General features: G+C 36.7%; 1 protein-coding gene across 1 annotated transcript; it reads left to right on the forward strand.

Moving 5' to 3' along the window:
* The first annotated feature begins 130 nt into the window (after positions 1-130).
* Positions 131-20,142, forward strand: r3hdm4 (R3H domain containing 4). The gene is made up of 8 exons (XM_081357889.1): positions 131-306; positions 1,136-1,290; positions 7,077-7,195; positions 7,272-7,383; positions 8,407-8,492; positions 8,621-8,706; positions 8,868-8,923; positions 18,768-20,142. Exons 1-8 carry the CDS (start codon positions 263-265, stop codon positions 18,869-18,871), a joined length of 762 nt encoding a protein of 253 aa, XP_081214015.1. The 5' UTR covers positions 131-262; the 3' UTR covers positions 18,872-20,142.
* The last annotated feature ends 1,245 nt before the right edge of the window (positions 20,143-21,387 follow it).

Here is a 21,387-nt window from a genome sequence, read left to right on the forward strand (position 1 = left end):
TATTATATTATATTATATTATATTATATTATATTATATTATATTATATTATATTATATTAGGTCTTTTGACTTCTGTCAGGTCGAAGGAAGCTTTATAAGGATATTTATTGGCTGAAAATGTCAGGGTTTCCCAAGCCCTGCCCAATCTCTCTATCACTAGCTTTTAGCCATCGCGGCTAACGCCAGCTGTTCTGGACCTTTTCTCCTTATAAAATTCTTTGTTTGTGTCTCTGTCGTGTTTATTTGTGAGAAGACTCTGAGATGGTTGTGTTAAATAGCAATAACAATGAGGAACAGGATGTAATGTAAGTGTATTTTTAGCTTGTAGCCGGTAGCTAATGCTCCTATTTGTCTCAGCACATACACGTCAATTGTTTTTGTTAGCCGGCCAAACTCATTAAAAACAAACGTCAGATAATGTTACGTCTCTCAAGTCTTCGTTGCATCTAATGTTTTACATGAATGAACTAATAATAAGTGATGTACTTGTTTAAAACTGTGGTAGCAATGTAATGATTGTTAATGTCAAATAAATGAATGTTGCGCTCCTCAGCTAAATGAAAGGTCATTATATACACACAGAATAAAATGTAGGGTTATAATTAAATTAAGGAAAGTAAACTAAGGTGGAAATAACCGACATTTCTAAATAAACTGCTAGAATAAAAACCGTTTTTCGCATCTGATCTGATTTCGTGTCTGTATGTTATTTAGTATAAATGTATAATGTACTATTTAAGTTACTGGGTTCTCTGTAAGTTATCCTGGGCAGCTTATTCACAACAAATAAACATTTTATGGTAATAGTAAAATAGACAACTAAAGTTTGCATATGTTTTTGCAGAGATAAGCTGTGACCTACTTCCATGGTAAAGCATCTGGCCTGTGGCTAGAGCTATAAATAAAAGCACAACAGTGGGTCTCCATAGAAGGGTCTGTAGATTCACTACAGCAGTGCAATGTGGAAAACTACCTTAAAATCCACTAAAACATTGTGACAGATTTAAAGTAAATTTTATTCCGTAAATTCGTATAGGAGCAAATTTTGTGACTCATGTTTGTGACTATGGAGTAAACCCTTTGTGAGAATAGTTCAGTGAATCAAGACAAATCTGATTCCTGTTTGTCTTTCAGCCTAAATGAGCGACGCTGCTCATCTCTACCCAACTCTCCTGCAAAACGAGTTTCTCCAGCCAAAAAGAAGCAGTTCTTTATTAACCAGGCCATCCGGAACTCTGACCTCACTCCCAGAGCCAAGGGCAGGAAGAGTCTGCAACGACAGGAAAACAGTGAGTCTTGCTGTGATGTTTGAATTCTTCATTATTTATGTTTATTTTATTTACTTTTTTATTTATTATATACTGCACAGGAAATGTTTAAAATGAACATTCTGTCATCATTCTCACCCTACTCACACTCACCCTACTGCCTAATGTCATTTCAAATACACCTTGTTTCTGTGGAACACATTAGAAGTTTTGCAGAATGATCACGCTGCTCTTTTCCTTTATAGTGAAAGTCTATGATGGTTTATGACTGTAACATGGCACTCATAGTTCAAACATTTTTAGAATTAAGGTGTGGTTACATTAGTGATATTTGAATGTATGAAGCACTGTTCAAACCAAGTAGCTGTCTGTTGGTCAGTGATGTGAATTTGCTTTGAACTGAAAATTCACCCTCACACGAAACTCCACAGTGCATGGATTCCTATTGAACGGACGGAAATTTGCCTGTGAAATTTAGCTAAGCAACGCTAAATCAGTAGAGCAGCTCCAAATGCATGGGTTCGATTCCCAGGGAATGCATGAACTGATAAACACTCACCAGCCACTTTATTAGGTACACCTTGCTAGTACCGGGTTGGACCCCCTTTTGCCTTAGTTCTTCCTTAGGTGCTGGAAACATTCCTCAGGGATTTTGGTGCATATTGACCATATTCCACCACATCCCAAAGGTGCTCTACTGGATTGAGATCTGGTGACTGTGGAGGCCATTCGAGTAAATTGTGACATCATTGTCATGATCAAGAAAACAGTTTGAAATTGTTTGAACTTTGTGACATGGCACGTTATTCTGCTAGAAGCAGCCATCAAAAGATGGGTACACTGTGGTCATAATAAAGACATGCACATGGTCAGTAAGGTATTACTTATTTAGGCTGTGGCATTTAAACAGTGCTCAACTGGTACTAAGGGGCACACATTTTGTTAAGAAAATATCCCCCACACCATTACACCACCACCACCAGCCTGAACCGTTGATACAAGGCAGGATGGGTCCATGCTTTCATGTTGTTTACGTCAAATTCTGACCTTACCATCTGAATGTCGCAGCAGAAGTTCAGACTCATCAGACCAATCAACGTTTTTCCAATTTTCTATTGTCCAATTTTGATGAGCCCTTGCGAATTGCAGGCTCAGTTTCCTGTTCTTAGCTGACAGCAGTGGCACCTGGTGTGTCTTCTGCTGCTGTAGCCCATCTGCCCATCTTCAGTTCAATGAATTGTGCGTTCAGAGATGCTCTTCTGCTCTTCTTTCATCCTGCATAGATGTTTGCGTTAACGTGCACTTGATAGGGGTGTACCTAATAAAGTGGCCAGTTTGTGTGTGTGTATATATACAGTACTGTGCAAAAGTCTTAGGCATGTTAATACCCCCCCAGACAGACTAAATCCAGAAGAACTGCGGGAACGTCTCCAAGATACTTGAAGAAACCTTCCTGCAAAGCTACCTGAAAAACTATGCGCAAGTGTACCTGGACAAAAGTCGTTTTAAAGGGTCGTTACACCATATATTGATTTGAATTAATTAATAGAAGTTAAATCATAAATAAATTAAATTTGTGATTTTATTTTTGAAAGCATTCTCACTTTACAGCATTTTAACACAAGTGCCAGTACTTATCACAGTGCTGTAGCTTTGCAGGAAGGTTTCTTCAAGCGTCTCGGAGACATTCCCGCTGTTCTTCTGGATTTAGTCTGTCTCAGTTTTTTCTGTTTCTTCATGTAATCACAGACGGACTCGATGATGGTGAGATCAGATCATACCGGCTGTTGTCAGACTTCTTGTGCATACACAAATCTCATTGGATTATTACAATTAATGGCAAAAAGAATGTTTGGAAATATATATATATATATATATATATATATATATATATATATATATATATATATATATATATATATATATATTGTGGTAAATTAGCTCAAAAGGGAAATATGAATATTTAATTATAATTAATATTACAATCAATTAACCTGTTCATCCAGCCAACACAAGTATTAAACGTCTATCAACTCTCAGAAAGGATATTTTTCATAGCCACTGAAAAATAACTCTTTCTTTCTGGGTACAGTGCTATTCAAAAACATGTAGCTGCAATCACATCTTTAAAGACACTTTGATTTGCAAGCAGGGATCACAGAATCAATACTCATGTTAATGTGCACAGTTTTTTTTAACTAAATCACGAACACACAAGTCTAAACATACACGTACACGCAATCATGCATACATGGGTATAATAGAAAATGAAAGTGAATTAAACTATGAAATTAATCTATGGGAACGTAACCACACATAACAGTCAGGGCCCGGTTCCCCAAAACGTTCTTATCGCTAAGTAGTTCTTAACCCATTCCTTATCCTCTCTCTTAACGTTATGGCACGATTCCCAACACGTTCGTACGCTAAGTATATCTTCTGTAAGTCACACTTTCGTAAGGTTGGTCTGGACCATTCGTAAGCTCTTTCTTAGCGTTGTTTGAGCTCAAGACGCTAGTCGGCGCCACTGTGCAGCAGTCTTTAGAAATCAGCGGAGCGCAGTACAAGTCAAACTATGGTATGCTGACAATATTGTGGCTCAACAATGATTTTATGTTATGGACATTTTAAGACTAATAATAAAATATGTTCGCAATGGATACAGGCCTATTTATGAAGCTCTATTTGGTATCAGAACTAATATGGTGGTAATTAGCCTAGGCTATTTCGTAATGTCATTAAAGCGTGTCCTTGTATTTAATCAAAGACGGCGCCGGCCGCGGAGTTTTATTCTGTAAAACTTAAGCCCTTTTGACATTCTTCAAGTTCCTCTGACGAGAAGCTTGGTGCCCTTTTTTACGTTACTTCCCCACCATATTCTGTATCTAACTCTCTCTCTCTGTTCATTGTAGATAGGTTGCTTTTTATTGAAAACATTAACCAATGGCAATCAATACCGCATTAAACAGAAGTAACTGCAGCTGCTTGCCAATCAATTCTGATTGTAAAGTACCTTACCATTAATATAAAAGTGTATTAGGCCTACATAATTTTTAGAAGTCGTTCAACCCATGTCAAGAAGTGGCACAAGTGGCACAACGGGATAAGGAGGGTGGATGATTAGCGAGGGATACTCGGTTCGTCTACCCGTCACAACATATTGTGTGAACATATTACTGACAATTTGATAATTTAATTAATAGTCTATATTTTACTGATAACTTAAACTATGTTAAAATAAATGTTACTTGAATAATTTGAGGAATGTTTCATTTGCATAGAACTTGTTGTCTTTCTTAACGCCGTAATGCACCTTCGCGTGAAGTGGAAAATCGATTCCTGAGCAATCAATGCCAACTAATTCAGCACCTTCACGTGGGACAGCGTCTTTGTAACGTCGAACGTAAGAGGCAGCGTGTTAAGAAGCTTCCTAAGGGACACTTCGGGGAACACACTTAGGAACATAAACAACTTTGGTAAGATATATCTTTCGAGTCTTCTTAGCGCGCTAAGAGTGAGCGTTATCGGGGAACTGGGCCCAGTTCCACCTTATCAAAACCATCAGTCTTCAGCTTATACTAAATTTATAATCTCTTATAATTGATTTACTTAAATGTACGATATTCTTGCAATGCCTTAGCTGTTGAACAAGCGTCCAGAAGCAGTCTCAGGAAAAAGTCTTGATGGTTCAGTAGTTTGATGGTGGTGAAGTTGCAATCAAATTCTTCCAGGTTGAATAAAGAGATGAACTTGCCGTGTTAGTCTGACTCGCTTATGGTCGAGAAAGTTACAGTAGGGCTGATTGTACCTTGAGTCACCTACGGCTGGGCACCGGGGGAAAGGTCCCGTGGTCAGACTGGATGTCTCCAGTTCACACGAACAGCAACCAGAAGAAGAAAGAAGAGAGGGAGGGTCACTACGAGTGCACTTTAACTTCTGTGGAGGTCACACCTCTCGAGTTTGGCTTGTTTGTAAGCTGATTAATTTGCATGATCAGAGTGAACTGGCAGTTTGTTTCCCTTTATGCTCTGATTAATATAACAAGTATACGATGCATGCTATAAGGAGGTGATATACACCAATGTGTGGGGCATTAAAACATTGATTATTTTGATTGGAATCATGATACTAGGGGTGTCGGGATATATCGGAATTGACGATAACCGTGATATTAAAAAAATTAAGTATCGTTATCGTGTTAATTAGGGATATCGCAATATACTGGCAATATAATGGCGAATAACCATTATTAAGTGTTTTATTATTTTTTACATCCCTGTAGTCCAAAAGTGTGCTCATTTGGATAAAAACTATACTTCAAATATCTTTAGAGAGCAGTCAAATATTTTCTATTTTTACACAAAACAGGACGATGTGAGCATTATTGAGCGCTAAACTCCCATTTAATTTATTATTCATTCATACTCGACGCCAGAGGGCACCCTCGCGCAGAAAGTCCACAAGTGAGACTCAAGAGTAATGAGTTCCAGGAAATCCCTATGGACAAAGACATCCAGCGATCTGTAGCTGAATAAAACGCAGATAGATTTTGACTGATTAAACATGGAGAATTAACACACCATTGGTTTATCTGTGTTCTTAAAGGGTTAGTTCACCCAAAAATGAAAATTATGTCATCAATGACTCACCCTCATGTCGTTCCAAGCCCGTAAGACCTCCGTTCATCTTCGGAACACAGTTTAAGATATTTTAGATTTAGTCCGAGAGCTTTCTGTTCCTCCATTGAAAGTCAATGGACGGCATACTGTCCATGTCCAGAAAGGCAATAAAGGCATCATCAAAGTAGTCCATGTGACATCAGTGGCTCAATCTTAAGTTTATAAAGCGACGAGAATACTTTTTGTGCACAAAAAGTAAACAAAAATAACGACTTTATTCCACTATTCATTTCCTTCTCTCTGGGCCTCGAGCTAATTCACATAATGTTTTTGCGCAGCGCGTCTATGTTGTACGTCACACGTAGGCTCACTATTGGCTGACGCTGGTCATGTGTGATGCGTGTGACGTACAACACAGACGCGCTACGCAAAAACACTACGTGAACTCACTCGAGGCCTAGAGAGAAGGAAATGAATAGTGGAATAAAGTCGTTATTTTTGTTTACTTTTTGCGCACAAAAAGTATTCTCGTCGCTTGATAAACTTAAGATTGAGCCACTGATGTCACATGGACTACTTTGATGATGTCTGTATTGCCTTTCTGGACATGGACAGTATGCCGTCCATTGACTTTCAATGGAGGAACAGAAAGCTCTCAGACTAAATCTAAAATATCTTAAACTGTATTCCGAAGATGAACGGAGGTCTTATGGGCTTGGAACGACATGAGGGTGAGTCATTAATGACATAATTTTAATTTTTGGGTGAACTAACCCTTTAAAGCCATCCCAGGTATTTTCATAATAATAATGTATATTTATAATTCAATGCCAATTGACAGAGATCTCGAGATCTGATCTCACCATCATCGAGTCCATCTGGGAATACAAGAAACAAAAAACTGAGACAGACTAAATCCAGAAGAACTGTGGCAATGTCTCCAAGACACTGCGACCAACCTGTGAAGCTACAATACTGTGAAAAGTTTTTGGCACTTGAAGTAAATATATGGTAATAAATAGCCTAATGCGCTTTAAACCCTTTGCGTTGAAAACAGCATACAGGCTGTTGTCAGACTTGTTGTACATACAAAAATCTCACTGGATTTTTACAGTTAATGGAGAGAAAAAAGTTTAGTCATGATTTTGTAACATTTTGTAACATTTTGCAAACTCTGCTTCTGTGTAGCTCGTTTTCTGAACAATCTTTTGGAACGGGACGAATGCTCTAAAGAGGATGGTGAAGGGCATGAAACAGCCTCGCCCACCATCTTCACTGAAGCCTGCTCTAATGGAAACTATGTGGAGGTAAAGAATGTTTCTTTAACTGCTCTCAGTTAAGGGATATTTTGAATTCTTTAAATCTTTCTCTCATGTCTCTCAGTACTGGAGTGATTTTATGAATCGTTCTGGGGAGGAGCAAGAGCGACTCTTGGCTCTGCTGGAGGAGGAGGCTCAGAGGACCCACTCTAAAAGCCATAAAGACCAAAGAGAGGGTCTGACATAATTTAATCACACAAACTCACTTTGCATCCAATAAGAGAGAGGGTTGCACATCAGTTTATTATACCACACACATCTTAAGACTTGTTTATGCTTGACGTATTCACTTTAGTGTAGACCACTACTTTGCATGCCAGGGAGGCATTTGTACTTCACATGCTGTCTGTTGCCCTTAGCCCCCTTAATCTATGGCTCTAAACTGCACTTAAGCATTTAAGTTTTGTACAGTTCGCATTTTAGAGACTTAAGATCAGGGCCGTGCACAGACATTTTGGGGAGCAGGTGCTCAAGCTAAAAAAAAAAAAAGTAACTCTCATCATTAGCCTCTCATAATTAGCCTACTTTAACAATTACATTAAAAAGTTAATTACATACTGAAACATATGAATTGAAAAAATGAAATGATAGGCTACTTTTCTGTATATGATGCTTTTATATGAAACTGAAACCGCCAGTAGGTGGCAGCAAGTCTTAATAAGTGAGTCAAAGAATAATTTTATTCACTGATTTGTTCAAACTGGCTGATCCATTCACGAACAAAACACCTCTCTGTATGTTGCTGGGAGATGCAACTGTTCTCCTTTGTTCGGAACTATTTTTGTTCGTGAAATAGAGAACGAACAGTCAAAATGGACAATACTGTGTTTAAAATTCATTTAAATTGTCGTTATAAAATGAATCTTACATTTGCAAAGGTGCTGATATTCGGGAAAACATCGGTTTTGTTCTATGATACTTCTCGCGTGATACCCCCCACCCCACTCTGCCCTAAATTCAGGCACTGGTTGAGCCAGAAGTCAGGACGTGTCGGAACATTCAAACAAACAGAGCAATGTTACGATAGTGCCACAGTATTTGCACTCTGTATAGGTGAACTTATGCATGATTTACTTATGGGTGTCTCTGCCGTTAATCTAGGGATTTGAAGTATTCCAACATGAAGAATTACACTAATAATCTTTATTAATTCAGTGATTGACATATTTGTGAAGATCATTCTCCTATCCTTTGTGCAGTAAATCCTGCTGTCAGGGCTCAGGAATGTTTCCAGAGGATTGATCGAAGGCTGCGTGCGACACTGAGACGCAAACAGATTCCCATGGTGATGCTCTTTGTTAATTATTTGATTTTTGACTTTTAAACAAGTATTCCCCCTATATCCCTTTCTCTTGTCCTATCATTCCCTTTTTTTCTGTCTGATATCTGTTCATCCATTTTCTTTTGTTTAAGGGAGTGTTGGAGGGTCTGGAGTCTGATTTGCTGGGATTCTTCATGGCACATCCACACTCAATTTACATTACCAAACTCAGCAGCAGGTGCACAAATTACCACCGTTAATGCATCTCTCACCTTCACAGACTAATTCAGACCACCACTAACTATTAAACATGCATGTTGCGTGAGACATCAAAAGCAATAATGTTAGTATATCAGTAGAATACCATGTTTTGATTCAGATGTGTCTGTGTTTCTTCAGTTATGAGCGACTGCTCCTTCATGCCATCTGCCAGTACATGGATCTGACCTCTGCTAGTGAGTGAACTTTATTACTTCATTCAGACGTTGGCAATTTATGGCTATTTTCTTATGAGGCTGGTGTGAATTCTAGTTTCTTAAGGTCAAACACTTTCACAAACTCATTGTATATACAGTCAAGTGAAAAAGAAAGGACACCATTTTGAATTCTATGGTTTTACGGCTCTTCTTATAATGTTGTTTCAGTTCATTGAGGTTTGCAGGCATTTTTTTATGCACAGCTCTCTGGAGGTCCCGCCACAGCATTTCAATCGGGTTGAGGTCTGGACTTTGACTGGGCCACTGCATCACGTTGATTCTTTTCTTTTTCAGCCATTCTGTTTTAGATTTCCCGGTGTACTTGTGATCATTGTCCTGTAGCATGACCCAATTTCGGCCAAGCTTTAGCTGTCGGACAGATGGCCTCACATCTGACTCTAGAATACTTTGGGATAGCAAGTTCATGGTCGACTCAAAGACTGCAATATGCCCAGGTCCGGTGGCTGCAAAACAACCCCAAATCATTACCCTTCCACCACCGTGCTTGACCATTGTTATGAGGTGTTTGTGTTTGGTTTTCGCCAAACGTGGCACTGTGCATTGTGGCCAAACATCTCATCTGTCCAGAGGACATTGTTCCAGAGGTCTTGTGGTTTGTTCAGATGCAACTTTCCAAACCTAAGCCGTGCTGCCATGTTCTTTAGAAAGAAGAGGCTTTCTCCTGGCAACCCTTCCAAACATGCCATACTTTTCCAGTCTTTTTATAATTGTACTTTCATGAACTTTAACATGTTAACTGAGGCCTGTAAAGAGGTGTAGTTCTTGTTTTTTTTTTTTTGCAGTTTTTCTCAGCATTGCATGGTCTGACCTTAGGTGAATTTGCTGGGACATCCACTCCTGGGAAGATTGACAACTGTTTTGAATGTTTCCACTTGTGAATAATCTTCCTACCTGTAGACTTAAAATTGTTTGGAAATGGCCGTATAACCCTTCCCATATTGATGGCAGCAACAATTGCTTTTCTAAGATCATTGCTGATGTCTTTCCTCCTTGGCATTGTGTTAACACACGCCTGAATGCTCCAAACCAGCAAACTGCCAAAACGTCTGCTTTTATAGAGTTGATCACAATTGCTAATGATCAATTAATCAAAGACATTTGATTGGCAGCACCTGACTACTACTTACCCTCTTAATTCCTATGAAAGCAGTAAGGGTGTACTTATTTGTACCTTTTATTATATCCCGTAAAAACCATAGAATTCAAAAGAGTGTTCTTTCTCTTTCACATGATTGTGTGTATATAAGGCCGGACTTACCATTGGGCTTGACTGGGCTGCACCCCACGGGCTCCGTCTAGTAGGGGGCCCCGCCTTTGCCTGTTTATGTTTGTTTGATTTGTACGGTTATATGCCATTCAGAAATTATTAGCCGCATTTCCACTGTCGAGCCAGTACACGCGAGGGCTATAAACGGGCCAGCCGGGGCTATCTTAGAGGCCATAATCAAACCACATAAACTGGTATTTATAATTATTTCACACAGAAGAAGGAACTCAAAAATCTGAAAAAAGATCCGCACACAAATATAGGCCAAATAGCTCACAGGATTTTATTGTCCAGAGGCCACAAATAAAGTGAAAAAGTGCAAAAAAGTGCAAGGTGCGCAAAACGTTCTCGGTTTCAGCCCTTCATCAGTGCCATGTGTTACCCAGCATACACCTGCGGTAATTTACAAACTTATTACCGTAATCCATGTAACATACGGGAATCTGATATTATCCCATATAAAAATATTTACATCAATAGTCTACATAATTATACATATCACAACAATCCAGATTGTTCTATTTCTGATCCAGATTCAAAACTTTGAATTATGTTTTTTTTTTTATCTGACTGTAAATATTCTCATTCCCATTATTGAATACCACAAAAGATTATTATCATCATCCCTACATGTCACACGATTAGACATTGAAATACATAATGAAACAAAATTTATAGAAAACAATTGAGAGTATATTCCTCATTCATGCCCAAAGGATATAGATATTTTAGGTCAAAAATCCATTTACATTCCCTCTGCAAAAATCTCCGCTCCAAATTACCACCCCTACACGACTGTGTTACATATTCTATAATTACAAAATTTAATTCCGAGATCTCATTAAAATGACGTGCAACTGGAGATTTCTGATACTTTCCTTCTGATAGTGCTCATATGTTCAATGATACGTGTTTTAATTTGTCTATTTGTCTTGCCTACCTATTGTTTGTCACATGAACAAGATAATAGGTAAATCACATTGGTAGAAGTGCATGTAACAAATTGTTTAATCTGTACGGTTCGTTATGCTACTACAAAAGGAAAAACACTTTCTACGGATGTGTCTACATGCCACGCACTTAAGACGGGGAAAGAAACCAGTGTCCTTGTTTATACGTCCATCAGGACTAGTCTTTATGAAGGTGTCGGATTTGACCAAATAGTCTCTAATGTTTCTCGCTCTATAATGTGAAAAAAGAGGCGGATCCGCAAAAAGACTCTCGCCCACTGGATCACATCACATAATAAATCTGATTCTACACTGCATATACGCTTCAGTCGAAGAAGTTGGGTATAGGGTAGCCCTTTTTAAAAATAAGATGGATGACCGCTTGCTCTATGGAGAATACTATTTTTACCCGTTGGTTTGGAATATAAAGAGGTTGATAACGTACCGGATTCAAATATAACCCTAGTATCAAGGAAAACGACAGAATGGGAATAAGTTTCCAAAGTGAACTTAATAGAATCCACTAAATTATTCAAATACTCAACGAATTCATCAAAAAGATGTCTTGAGCCCCTAAAGATAGCAAATACATCATCCACATATCTCTTCCACATAACAATATTATCTAAAAATGGTTATTATTCTAGATGTATCTCTCTTCTAAATATCCCATAAATAGGCAAGCATAATCCAGAGAAAATTTAGAACCCATGTTTCTCAGTTCTTTGATTTAAGAAATGTTTCATCGCCACTAAACCTTTCCTATGAGGAAGTGTATAATGAGACCACATCCATAGTTGTGAAAAATATATTATTGGATTCTTCCACTTCTATATTAATTCCAGATAATTGCATCAAGAAATCACCAGTGTCTTTTAGATATGAGGGGAGATGTTCAACCAAAGGTCTTAAGATACATCTACATACTGTGATATAGGTTCCAGTAAACATTCATTGGAAGCTACAATAGGGCGCCCCGGGGGCTTATTCATAGATTTATGTACCTTAGGTAGAGCATAAAAGGCATCACAGGAAAATCATTAGTCAGAAATGTTAACTCCGATTGATTTATGAACTGTCTTTATGAAAAAAATACTTAAGTTTGATTGATCTATACAATTTAAACATCTCAGTTTAAAGTTGAAAAGGATCGGTAGGTGTAGGATGAACATAAGACAGACCTTTGGTCAGCAGTTGCTCCTCTTCAGTGCCTAAAGAGACTTTGGATAAGTTAAACACTAGACTTAGGTCTTGTATATCCTTTTCCTTCTCATGGGTCGAATGTCCACTTTTTCTTCCCCTTCTACCTCAGTGTTTTTTTCTGATTTTTGTGTTCCTTTTGGATCTACACACCGCAAGAAGTTATTCCTCATCAGTTTGGGACTAATGTTTGGCGCTACGCCTTTCCATCCCCTTGACATAGAAAAAGGATACACTTATTGAATCGCGTCTGCTCTGATTAATTTGTGAGCAAGTGGCTACTTTAAACAGCTCCATTAAAGGCCCCCTGAAATCAAAATTTGTTTTTTAGCTTTTAGTATGAATATGATAGGTTTAAGGTTATGAATAAGCTGGTGTGTTCCAAACCAATGACAAAATTCTCATTTAGGAGATATAAACATTCAAATCTTACAGTCCCTCTCTTCCGCTTTCGATTTTAATGACGTCACCGTGGACTTCAGCTTCTCATCACATCTTCTGGCCAATCAAATGCTCTCTAGAATGTAAAGCCTATGCTATAAATACCACCTGGCCTAAAACGACCATCGTTGACACGTCGTGGAGCAATATGGGTTTTTGCCAGGGTCGATATTGTCCACACCACTTTTTGAAACGACTTGCGGCATGGATGTACCTAATACAAATAAATAAAACATCTCCAGTTAACTAGCAGGGCATTCATTTCATTCGTTTGTCAAACAAGAGGCGTTCTAGCACTGAAATGTGTTGTTTTTTAAAGGGTTAGTTCACCCAAAATTACTCACCCTCATGTTGTTCCAACCCCGTAAGATTTCGTTCATCTTCGGAACACAAATTAAGATATTTTTGATGAAATCTGAGAGCTGTCTCACTCCTTCATAGGCTTTTAGGCAATTTCATTCTGCCAGTCCAGAAAAGTTAGTACAAACATTGTTAAAATAGTCCAAGTGACTACAGTGGCTCAACCTTAAGTTTATCAAGCGAGGAAAATACTTTTTTTTTTTTTTTGTAGTGAAAAATATAGTGTAGGCCTATTGTGTTCTCTTGTGGCTTGCACACAGTTCACTCGGACGCGCATTTAATACAAATGCGTCAGTCGTTGCCTTAGTGATGCAAGAGTTTACAGACGCTATGAGATGTAAATAGTGACCGTATTACGGAGGATGATCAGACATTTCTGCTAATATTATTATTAATTTGTGTTTACGTCACTCAAATAGCCAAGCTCAAGTAAAAAATACAACTGGAACCGCAACATTCGGCCCTACGTTGGAAAAGCGGCTAAAGAAATAGAACAAACTGCAGAACCACTGCGTCTCCGAGCATCGCAGTGTTTTGTTCCTCAGATAAGTAAATTATTCAATTAGGCTATAAATACAGTTTTCTAAGTTAAATTACTTAGTTTAAACGAATTTGTTGATTTAAGGATTCAACTCACTCATTTGCCGCCACCTACTGGCTATACAAAAATTTTATATTTAAAACATTAATCTCTTAATATAATTCATGCAAAATCCATCTCTGGATTTTGTTGATAGTGATTTCATTTGATTGTAGCCATACAGTGTGGTTACACTTTATTTTAAGGTGTCATTGTTACACTTTAATTATACATTTCAGTACTGAGTAATATGAATTAACTACATGTACTTACTATAGGGTTAGGGTAGGATTAGGATTTGTTTGAGGGTTAGTTGCATGTAATTATGCATAATTTACTGTTATTACTATGGTAAGTACATGTTACATATGTAACAAGGACACTGTAAAATAAAGTGTTAAGGCTTATTTATACTTCTGCGTCGGACCTATGCCGGAGCTTCTACGCTGTAGGCAACGCGTTGGTTTTCATTTATACTTCTGCGTCTTGTCTGCGTTGACGCGCGCAGAGGGAGCATGTGAAACCTGAGGGAGCAGTCCTAGCAGACCAATCACAGCGCTTGCGTCCGCGTAGAGTTGACGCATTGTTACATTTTTGGAGAGGTGCACGTCAGGGTACACCGAAGGGTACGCGCGCTACACACAGCCTACGACGTAGCTACGGCGGGAGTTCAACGCAGAAGTATAATGAGGCCTTTACCATGTATTTTTATTCAGATTTAATTTATACAGTGAATTTAAGAATCTAACATAAGAGGAGGACACAGATATGATAATACATTTTTATAATACTATCTCTGGCTTTATTTCTCAGTGTTATTTCAGGGTTTTGATCTTCTCTCAACTGAGAAAGAGCACATCCTATATTTTATTGTATTATATAACAATTATTTAACATACTCTGACTATGCTATAACCTCAAGCCCAGGGGCCCCCAGCCCCTTAAGTCCTGCCCTGTGTGTGTGTGTGTGTATATATATATATATATATATATATATATATATATATATATATATGCATACAGTACCAGTCAAAAGTTTGGAAACATTACTATTTTTAATGTTTTTGAAAGAAGTCTCTTATGCTCATCAAGCCTGCAGTTAAAAAAAAAAAAAAAACAGTAATATTATGAAATATTATTACAATTTAAAATAATGGTTCTCTTTTTTAATATACTTTAAAATGTCATTTATTTTTGTGATGCAAAGCTGAATTTTCATCAGCAAGTACTCCAGTCTTTGGTGTCTTATGATCCTTCAGAAATCATTCTAATATGCTGATTTATGATCAATGTTGGAAACAGTTGTGCTACTTAATATTTTTTTATAACCTGAGATACTTTTTTCAGGATTATTTGATGAATAAAAAGTTAAAAAGAACTGTATTTATTTAGAATAGAAATCTTTTGTAACAATATACACTACCGTTCAAAAGTTTGGGAACAATAACTATTTTTTTTTAACCCCTTAGCTGTCACCCCCCTTTTTGAGAATGGACATTAAAATGCACTATTCAAGCTTAAATGGTTGTAATTCAGGAATGCTTTGGAGTATAGACCTAAGTTTGGTCTTGTTTTAAAGGTAAAAAATAGCAGATTATTGCTGAAGTGAAAGCACTTCAAAAAATTAAAGTATGAAAAAGTTATGGAAGTTTAAATTTACATAAAATCAAATATAATTTATTTAATATTTTTATTTTATATAAAATATATATTTTACAAAATATGTTTTACAAAAAAATTACTATAAAAAAAAAGCCAAATATCTAACCAAGTTGTGTTCCAAATTTGAAGTTGATATCACAAAAAATGAAGTTCCCATGAGATTTTGTTTAGGCGTATTACCAAAAATAGCCACCGGGTGTCATTGAATTCCATTGAATTTTACTGTATGCATTCTACCATAACAAATTAATAAATTTCTGTCCAAATATCACTTCTGTCACAAAATATGGAATCTTGAGACTCAGACCTTTCTGACAATATGTGTTTTGTCAAGATTAGAAAATATTTTGATCATAAATTATGAAACATAAGGATGCCCAAAAGGGGAGGAGCCTGATAAAATAATTTAGAGTACCGTTTCTATGGTAATACAATGTCCAATTTCAAAACAGTTTTCAAAGGATGAATTCTGAGATCATAAGCTTTCAAATGATACCTAATTTATGATAACTAATACAATATGTAATATAATAAAAAAGCGATAAAAAAATATAATACAATATTTTAGAGGATAATATATATATTATACTTTTTAGAAGATAATATTATTTTATCATTTTTTATTGACAAATACTAGATTATATATTTTCTAATGAAATTTTAGCATAAAAACCAACATATCAATTATTAAAAGTGTGTGCGTCAACTTTTTGTGACGAAGGTCAGAACTCCTGTTATTATGTAGATTTTTTGAGGTGCACTCTTGTCATAAATTCATCTATTTCTGTTCCTACATAATTTATAACAAAAAAACAGTCCTAAATATCTATTAAGGAGTCTTAGAACTTTCCAACGATATATAGTTTGTCATAGTTAGATTAGGATTAAATAGTAATATAGGGAAGTAAAGTTAGGCGTCCCGTATACGGGACGGTGACAGTTAAGGGTTAAGAAATTAAATTGATAAAAGGTGATGGTAACGATTTATATTGTTAGAAATGTTTTTATTTTGAATAAATGCTGTTTTTATGAATAAATGCTGTTAATGTTTTACTCATCAATGAATCCTGAAAAAAGTATTCCAAAAAAAATATATTAAACAGCACAACTGTTTCCATCATTGATAATAACTGAGTATCAAATCATCATATTAGAATGATTTCTGAAGGATCATAAGACACCAAAGACTGGAGTACTTGCTGATGAAAATTCAGCTTTGCATCACAAAAATAAATTACATTTTAAAATATATTAAAAAAGAGAACCTTTATTTTAAATTGTAATAATATTTCATAATATTACTTCTTTTTTTTTTTTTTTTTTTTTTTAACTGCAGGCTTGATGAGCTTAAGAGACTTCTTTCAAAAACATTAAAAATAGTAATGTTTCCAAACTTTTGACTGGTACTATATATGTGTGTGTGTGTGTGTGTATATATATATATATTAGGGCTGGGAATCGATTAAAAAAAATTAACTAATTAATTGCAATTAATTGCATTTCTCCCAAGCTTATGATCATCAGTATTTACACTTAGAATCACCTAATTAAATTAAACAACACAGAAATATATTATTTATTTTTCAATAATCAATCAACATAATCAATTTAACAGATTTTTTTTTTTTTTTTTTTACTAGTTATAAAAATAAAATATAGTCCTACAAAGCTATTATTACCAGAGCATGTGATCAGACCAGGTCATTTTACCATTGTTGCCCAGCATGACTATACCAACTCAGTAGGGCTATTGCAAACAGAAGTCTACTACAGAGAAATTTCACGTTATTTGAGCGGACTTTGCTTTTCCAGTGCATGATTGGTACATGATTGGAGCGTTTGGGCTGCTAACGACAGAGCAGAATGCGCAGCACAAACACGGAGCGGAACATTGAGCAGAGAGCGCAGCGCGTCGACACACACACACACGGAGCGGAGTGCTGCGTTAATTGAGTTCTTTTTTTTTACGCGTTAAACATCTCAAATTAATCGCAAAGAATAACGCGTTAATTCCCCCAGCCCTAATATATATATATATATATATGTGTGTGTGTGTGTACTAGTGGTTGAAGATTATTTAAAGCCGACATTTATGTGATGAAAGTAGAGTCGACTAGTCGCTAATGACGTCATTGATGAACAAATAAGCCTGAACCTCGAGTTGAGACTCGAACGCAGGTTGCCTTGTGCACAGCTATGGTATATGACACAGCGCTCCTACATAACAGATTATTTTATATCAGATCTTTTGTCTTTGGGTCATTTTTAATCAGATATAGAAAAAGTTGCACAGTAAAGATTACATTTATATGAATGCATTAGTGTGAGAGAGAGCGACTGTGTGTAAATTGTACCTGGCATCGTCTTTCTACTAATAGTGAAGCTGTGGGTTTGAGTTACTAAGAAATATATGCAAGAACTTTTAAGTTTCTAAACTATTTTATTGATAAATCACAGAACAGAGTTTACAATATATTTCTGTGCTGTGTGCGCGTGATCTTAACGTGACATGCGCGCTACTGTCTGTGTGTGCATAATGTAGCAGTCGTTTAGAACAGCGATTGACTTACCTGTACTATAAGGTGTTTAAAACATTCATTCATGTGATCAATTTTGAGCATCCAGATGGTATTATCAAACATATCTTGTGGAGCGCTCTCTGAGTATGCATTTATTTGTCATAATCCGAAACGGACAGATTTCTTATCCTGTTACGCCCTCTTTAGGCCATGATCAGCTAGTCGACGTCAAGCTTAAAGTGTCAAGGCAGACCATTACTTGTACCTTGTAATTACCAAACTTGTAATTGCCTGTACCAACCAAGGACTAAACTCTCCTCCATGAGAGATAGGGCCTTTCAGGCAGTCGCCCCACGGCTCTGGAATGCCCTCCCAGAGTCCCTAAGGGCTCCACAAACCGTGGAGGTTTTCAAGAAGGGTCTAAAGACATTTTTATTTAAACAGGCCTTTTAACTCCCATGTTTTTGATTTTAATTTTGTGGTGTTTTATTGTTATTTATTGTGTGATTTTTCGGACTGTTTTTAACCTATTGTTACTGTAGCACTTTGAGATTTCGCTGAAATGTAAAGTGCATTATAAATAAAATTTATTATTATTATTATTAAAGTCGACTAATATGTTCAACCCCTAGTGTGTAACTGTAAACTGTAGTTTGGTTTTTAACAACCTGGGATAGCAGTTTAACACCACTGGCAATATGAAATTGACCCTCAAAAATGTAGATATTTTAATGTATTTTCACAACTAAATGTAGAAACTCAGTTTTACCAGTATCTCTTGCACATGACCTAAGGAAAAACTAATGTGTGTGATTTTCTGCAGGCTCTGACTGTAATGGTGCTCGACAGACTGAGGTAGTCAACAAACAGGAAGAGTTCCTGCCTCCTCAGTCTCTGCTCTCTGCCTACCTGGAGCAGTTTAGCTAAGCTGCTATGAATCCTGGTCACAAGCAGTACCATGCAGTTGCTGTTCATCCAGCCAGAACCAGCAACACTGCCCCTGACCTGGCCAACATGAACTGTGGGTGTGGCATTATGTCATAGGACCTGACCTGCAAGCCTTGCCCTTTAGGAGAGACTGCGCTAACTAGAGTGATCACTGTACTCAGTGTCACTATCTCTTTCATTTACTTTTTCTGATGTTTTGGAGCACGTATTAGTAGATGTTGTTACATGATCTGATTCTTTTTCCATGTTCCAGACAGAATTATACTGTCATGGCATCTTTGTATACAAGTAGAAACATAATTGTGTATGAACTCGAGAAGAGGCAGAATATGATTGATAATTAATCATTTTTGTTATTGAAGTTCACATCTTTACATGAAAAGCCACAAAAAAATCTAAGACTCAGGCCTACAAAATCAGCACAAATCTCATGATGGTTATGCAGTTATTGTATGTGTATACCCATTCAACATTTTATTTTTACTGCACACATACTGCACAACATTTTACAATTGACATGTATTTGATTTGGGAAGACTTGTAATTCTGCTAATTTACTTCAGCCAGTCCTGCCTGACAAGAGGTATCAGTAGTATTTTTATATACAGCATTCTATAACTTGAATTTTGAGTGAAATAGTACTTGTCTTGTTTGTTCATCTGCTGTTATCAGGTGTCACACACTTCTTTTTTTCTGTTAAAGATCTGCCAACATGCACTTAACAACTATGCCTTACCTGTACGCCATATTTGTCAGTTTTGCATTTTCGTACATATTAAGCTTACATCAAGGTTGTTATGGTTTACATACAGGGGAAATATTTTGATGTTTTATACCATCAAGGGTCCTGAGACACTTGAGCAGTTCTTGCATTGGTGTTTATAACCAAAGTGTGTGTGTGTGTGTGTATATAGTGCTGATTCTCAGGCATCAACCTTCATGAATGTTGACTTTTACATTACTTTGTCACCTAAAAAACAGGTGTGTTGAAACCTTTTGCCATGAAGAGTTGGCTTTTTAGAATAATATTTATAATTTTGTGCCAATATTTGAGTTTAATGCTAATTATATCATGGTGGCTGAACATGAATACACACCATAGAGCGCTTCACTGTATTTAGTTTTTGTCTGTGGCAAGTACTTGTTAAAATGATATCAAGCTTTTAACTGAGATCATATTGTGTGATTATTTCATGAATCGAATGCAACTCATGTGGACTTATCCATGAAAATAAAAAAAAATTCTGTTTAAGCTTGGCTTCCTGTATTCACGTTGATGTAAAACAGTAATTAACAAATGAGGTTTAAAGGCTTAGTGAAAGAACACCAATGTCCTGTTCAAGTTCCCATTCTGTCTATAGTTTCACCACAAAAAAACAAATAAGTTTAATAATTTACTCATTTTTGATCCAAACCTGTGTGACTTAGTTTCTGAAGTGAACTTAATGAATTTAAATGTTTGGGAGAATGATTTTTTATTTATTTTTATTTTTTAGATTTACGTTAATTTGTATTTAATAAAAAAAGAAAAAAAACCCAAGGTCATTTAAGGCCACAAGGGTGTCAGTATTCAATATTAACACTAATCTTGGTTCCACTCAGTGGTTAATTCCTTGCTTTTGAGAATAGTTGTGAAGTGGTTCTTTTAAACATTTTGTTTCAAAGAGAAGGTTAAAAAGTTCTATTGCGAATCTGCCATCTTTGAAAGAGATTGGGACCACGTATTTCTTTCCTTATATCCTACTTCCTGACTCTTAGGAAATACTATTGCACCAATGCTACATTTTTCTATATATCCTAATCATTTGTTAAAGGGGTGGTTGATTATGATTTCACTTTTTAACTTGAGTTAGTGTGTAATGTTGTTGTTTGAGCATAAACAACATCTGCAAAGTTACAATGCTCAAAGTTCAAAGCAGAGGGAGATCATTTGCTTTTAAAGGGATAGTTCACCCAAAAATGAAAATTCTGTCAGTAATTACTCACCCTCATGCTGTTCCAACCCCGTAAGACCTTCGTTCATCTTCGGAACACAAATTAAGATATTTTTGATTAAATCTGAGCGCTGTCTCACTCCTCCATAGACTTCTAAGGGACTGAAACTTGCTGGCCCAGAAAAGTTATTAAAGAGGTCGTTAATATAGTCCAAGTGACTACAGTGGCTTAATCTTAAGTTTATCAAGCGACGAGAATACTTTTTGCGCGCTAAAAACATTTCGATTTCTGTTGAGACATTCAGATGGTAGAGTCAGAATTTGGCGTAAACAGAATGAGAACATGGATCCATCATGCCTTGTTACCACTGTGCAGGCTGGTGGTGGTGGTGTAATGGTGTGGGGAATGTTTTCTTGGCACACTTTAGGCCCCTTAGTGCCAATTGGGCATCGTTTAAATACCACGGCCTACCTGAGCATTGTTTCTGACCATGTCCATCCCTTTATGACCACCATGTACCCATCCTCTTATGGCTACTTCCAGCAGGATAATGCACCATG

This window comes from Scardinius erythrophthalmus (assembly GCF_964197995.2).
Source record: "Scardinius erythrophthalmus genome assembly, chromosome: 25".
Classification (NCBI taxonomy): domain Eukaryota; kingdom Metazoa; phylum Chordata; class Actinopteri; order Cypriniformes; family Leuciscidae; genus Scardinius; species Scardinius erythrophthalmus.

Bases quoted from the DNA above. Each gene is read 5' to 3' on its own strand.
- r3hdm4 (XM_081357889.1), top strand. From the start codon at position 263: ATGGTTGTGTTAAATAGCAATAACAATGAGGAACAGGATGTAAT. The intron at 307-1,135 runs GTAAGTGTATTT...TTTGTCTTTCAG, and splicing joins AATGAGGAACAGGATGTAAT to CCTAAATGAGCGACGCTGCT. The intron at 7,196-7,271 runs GTAAAGAATGTT...CATGTCTCTCAG, and splicing joins CTAATGGAAACTATGTGGAG to TACTGGAGTGATTTTATGAA.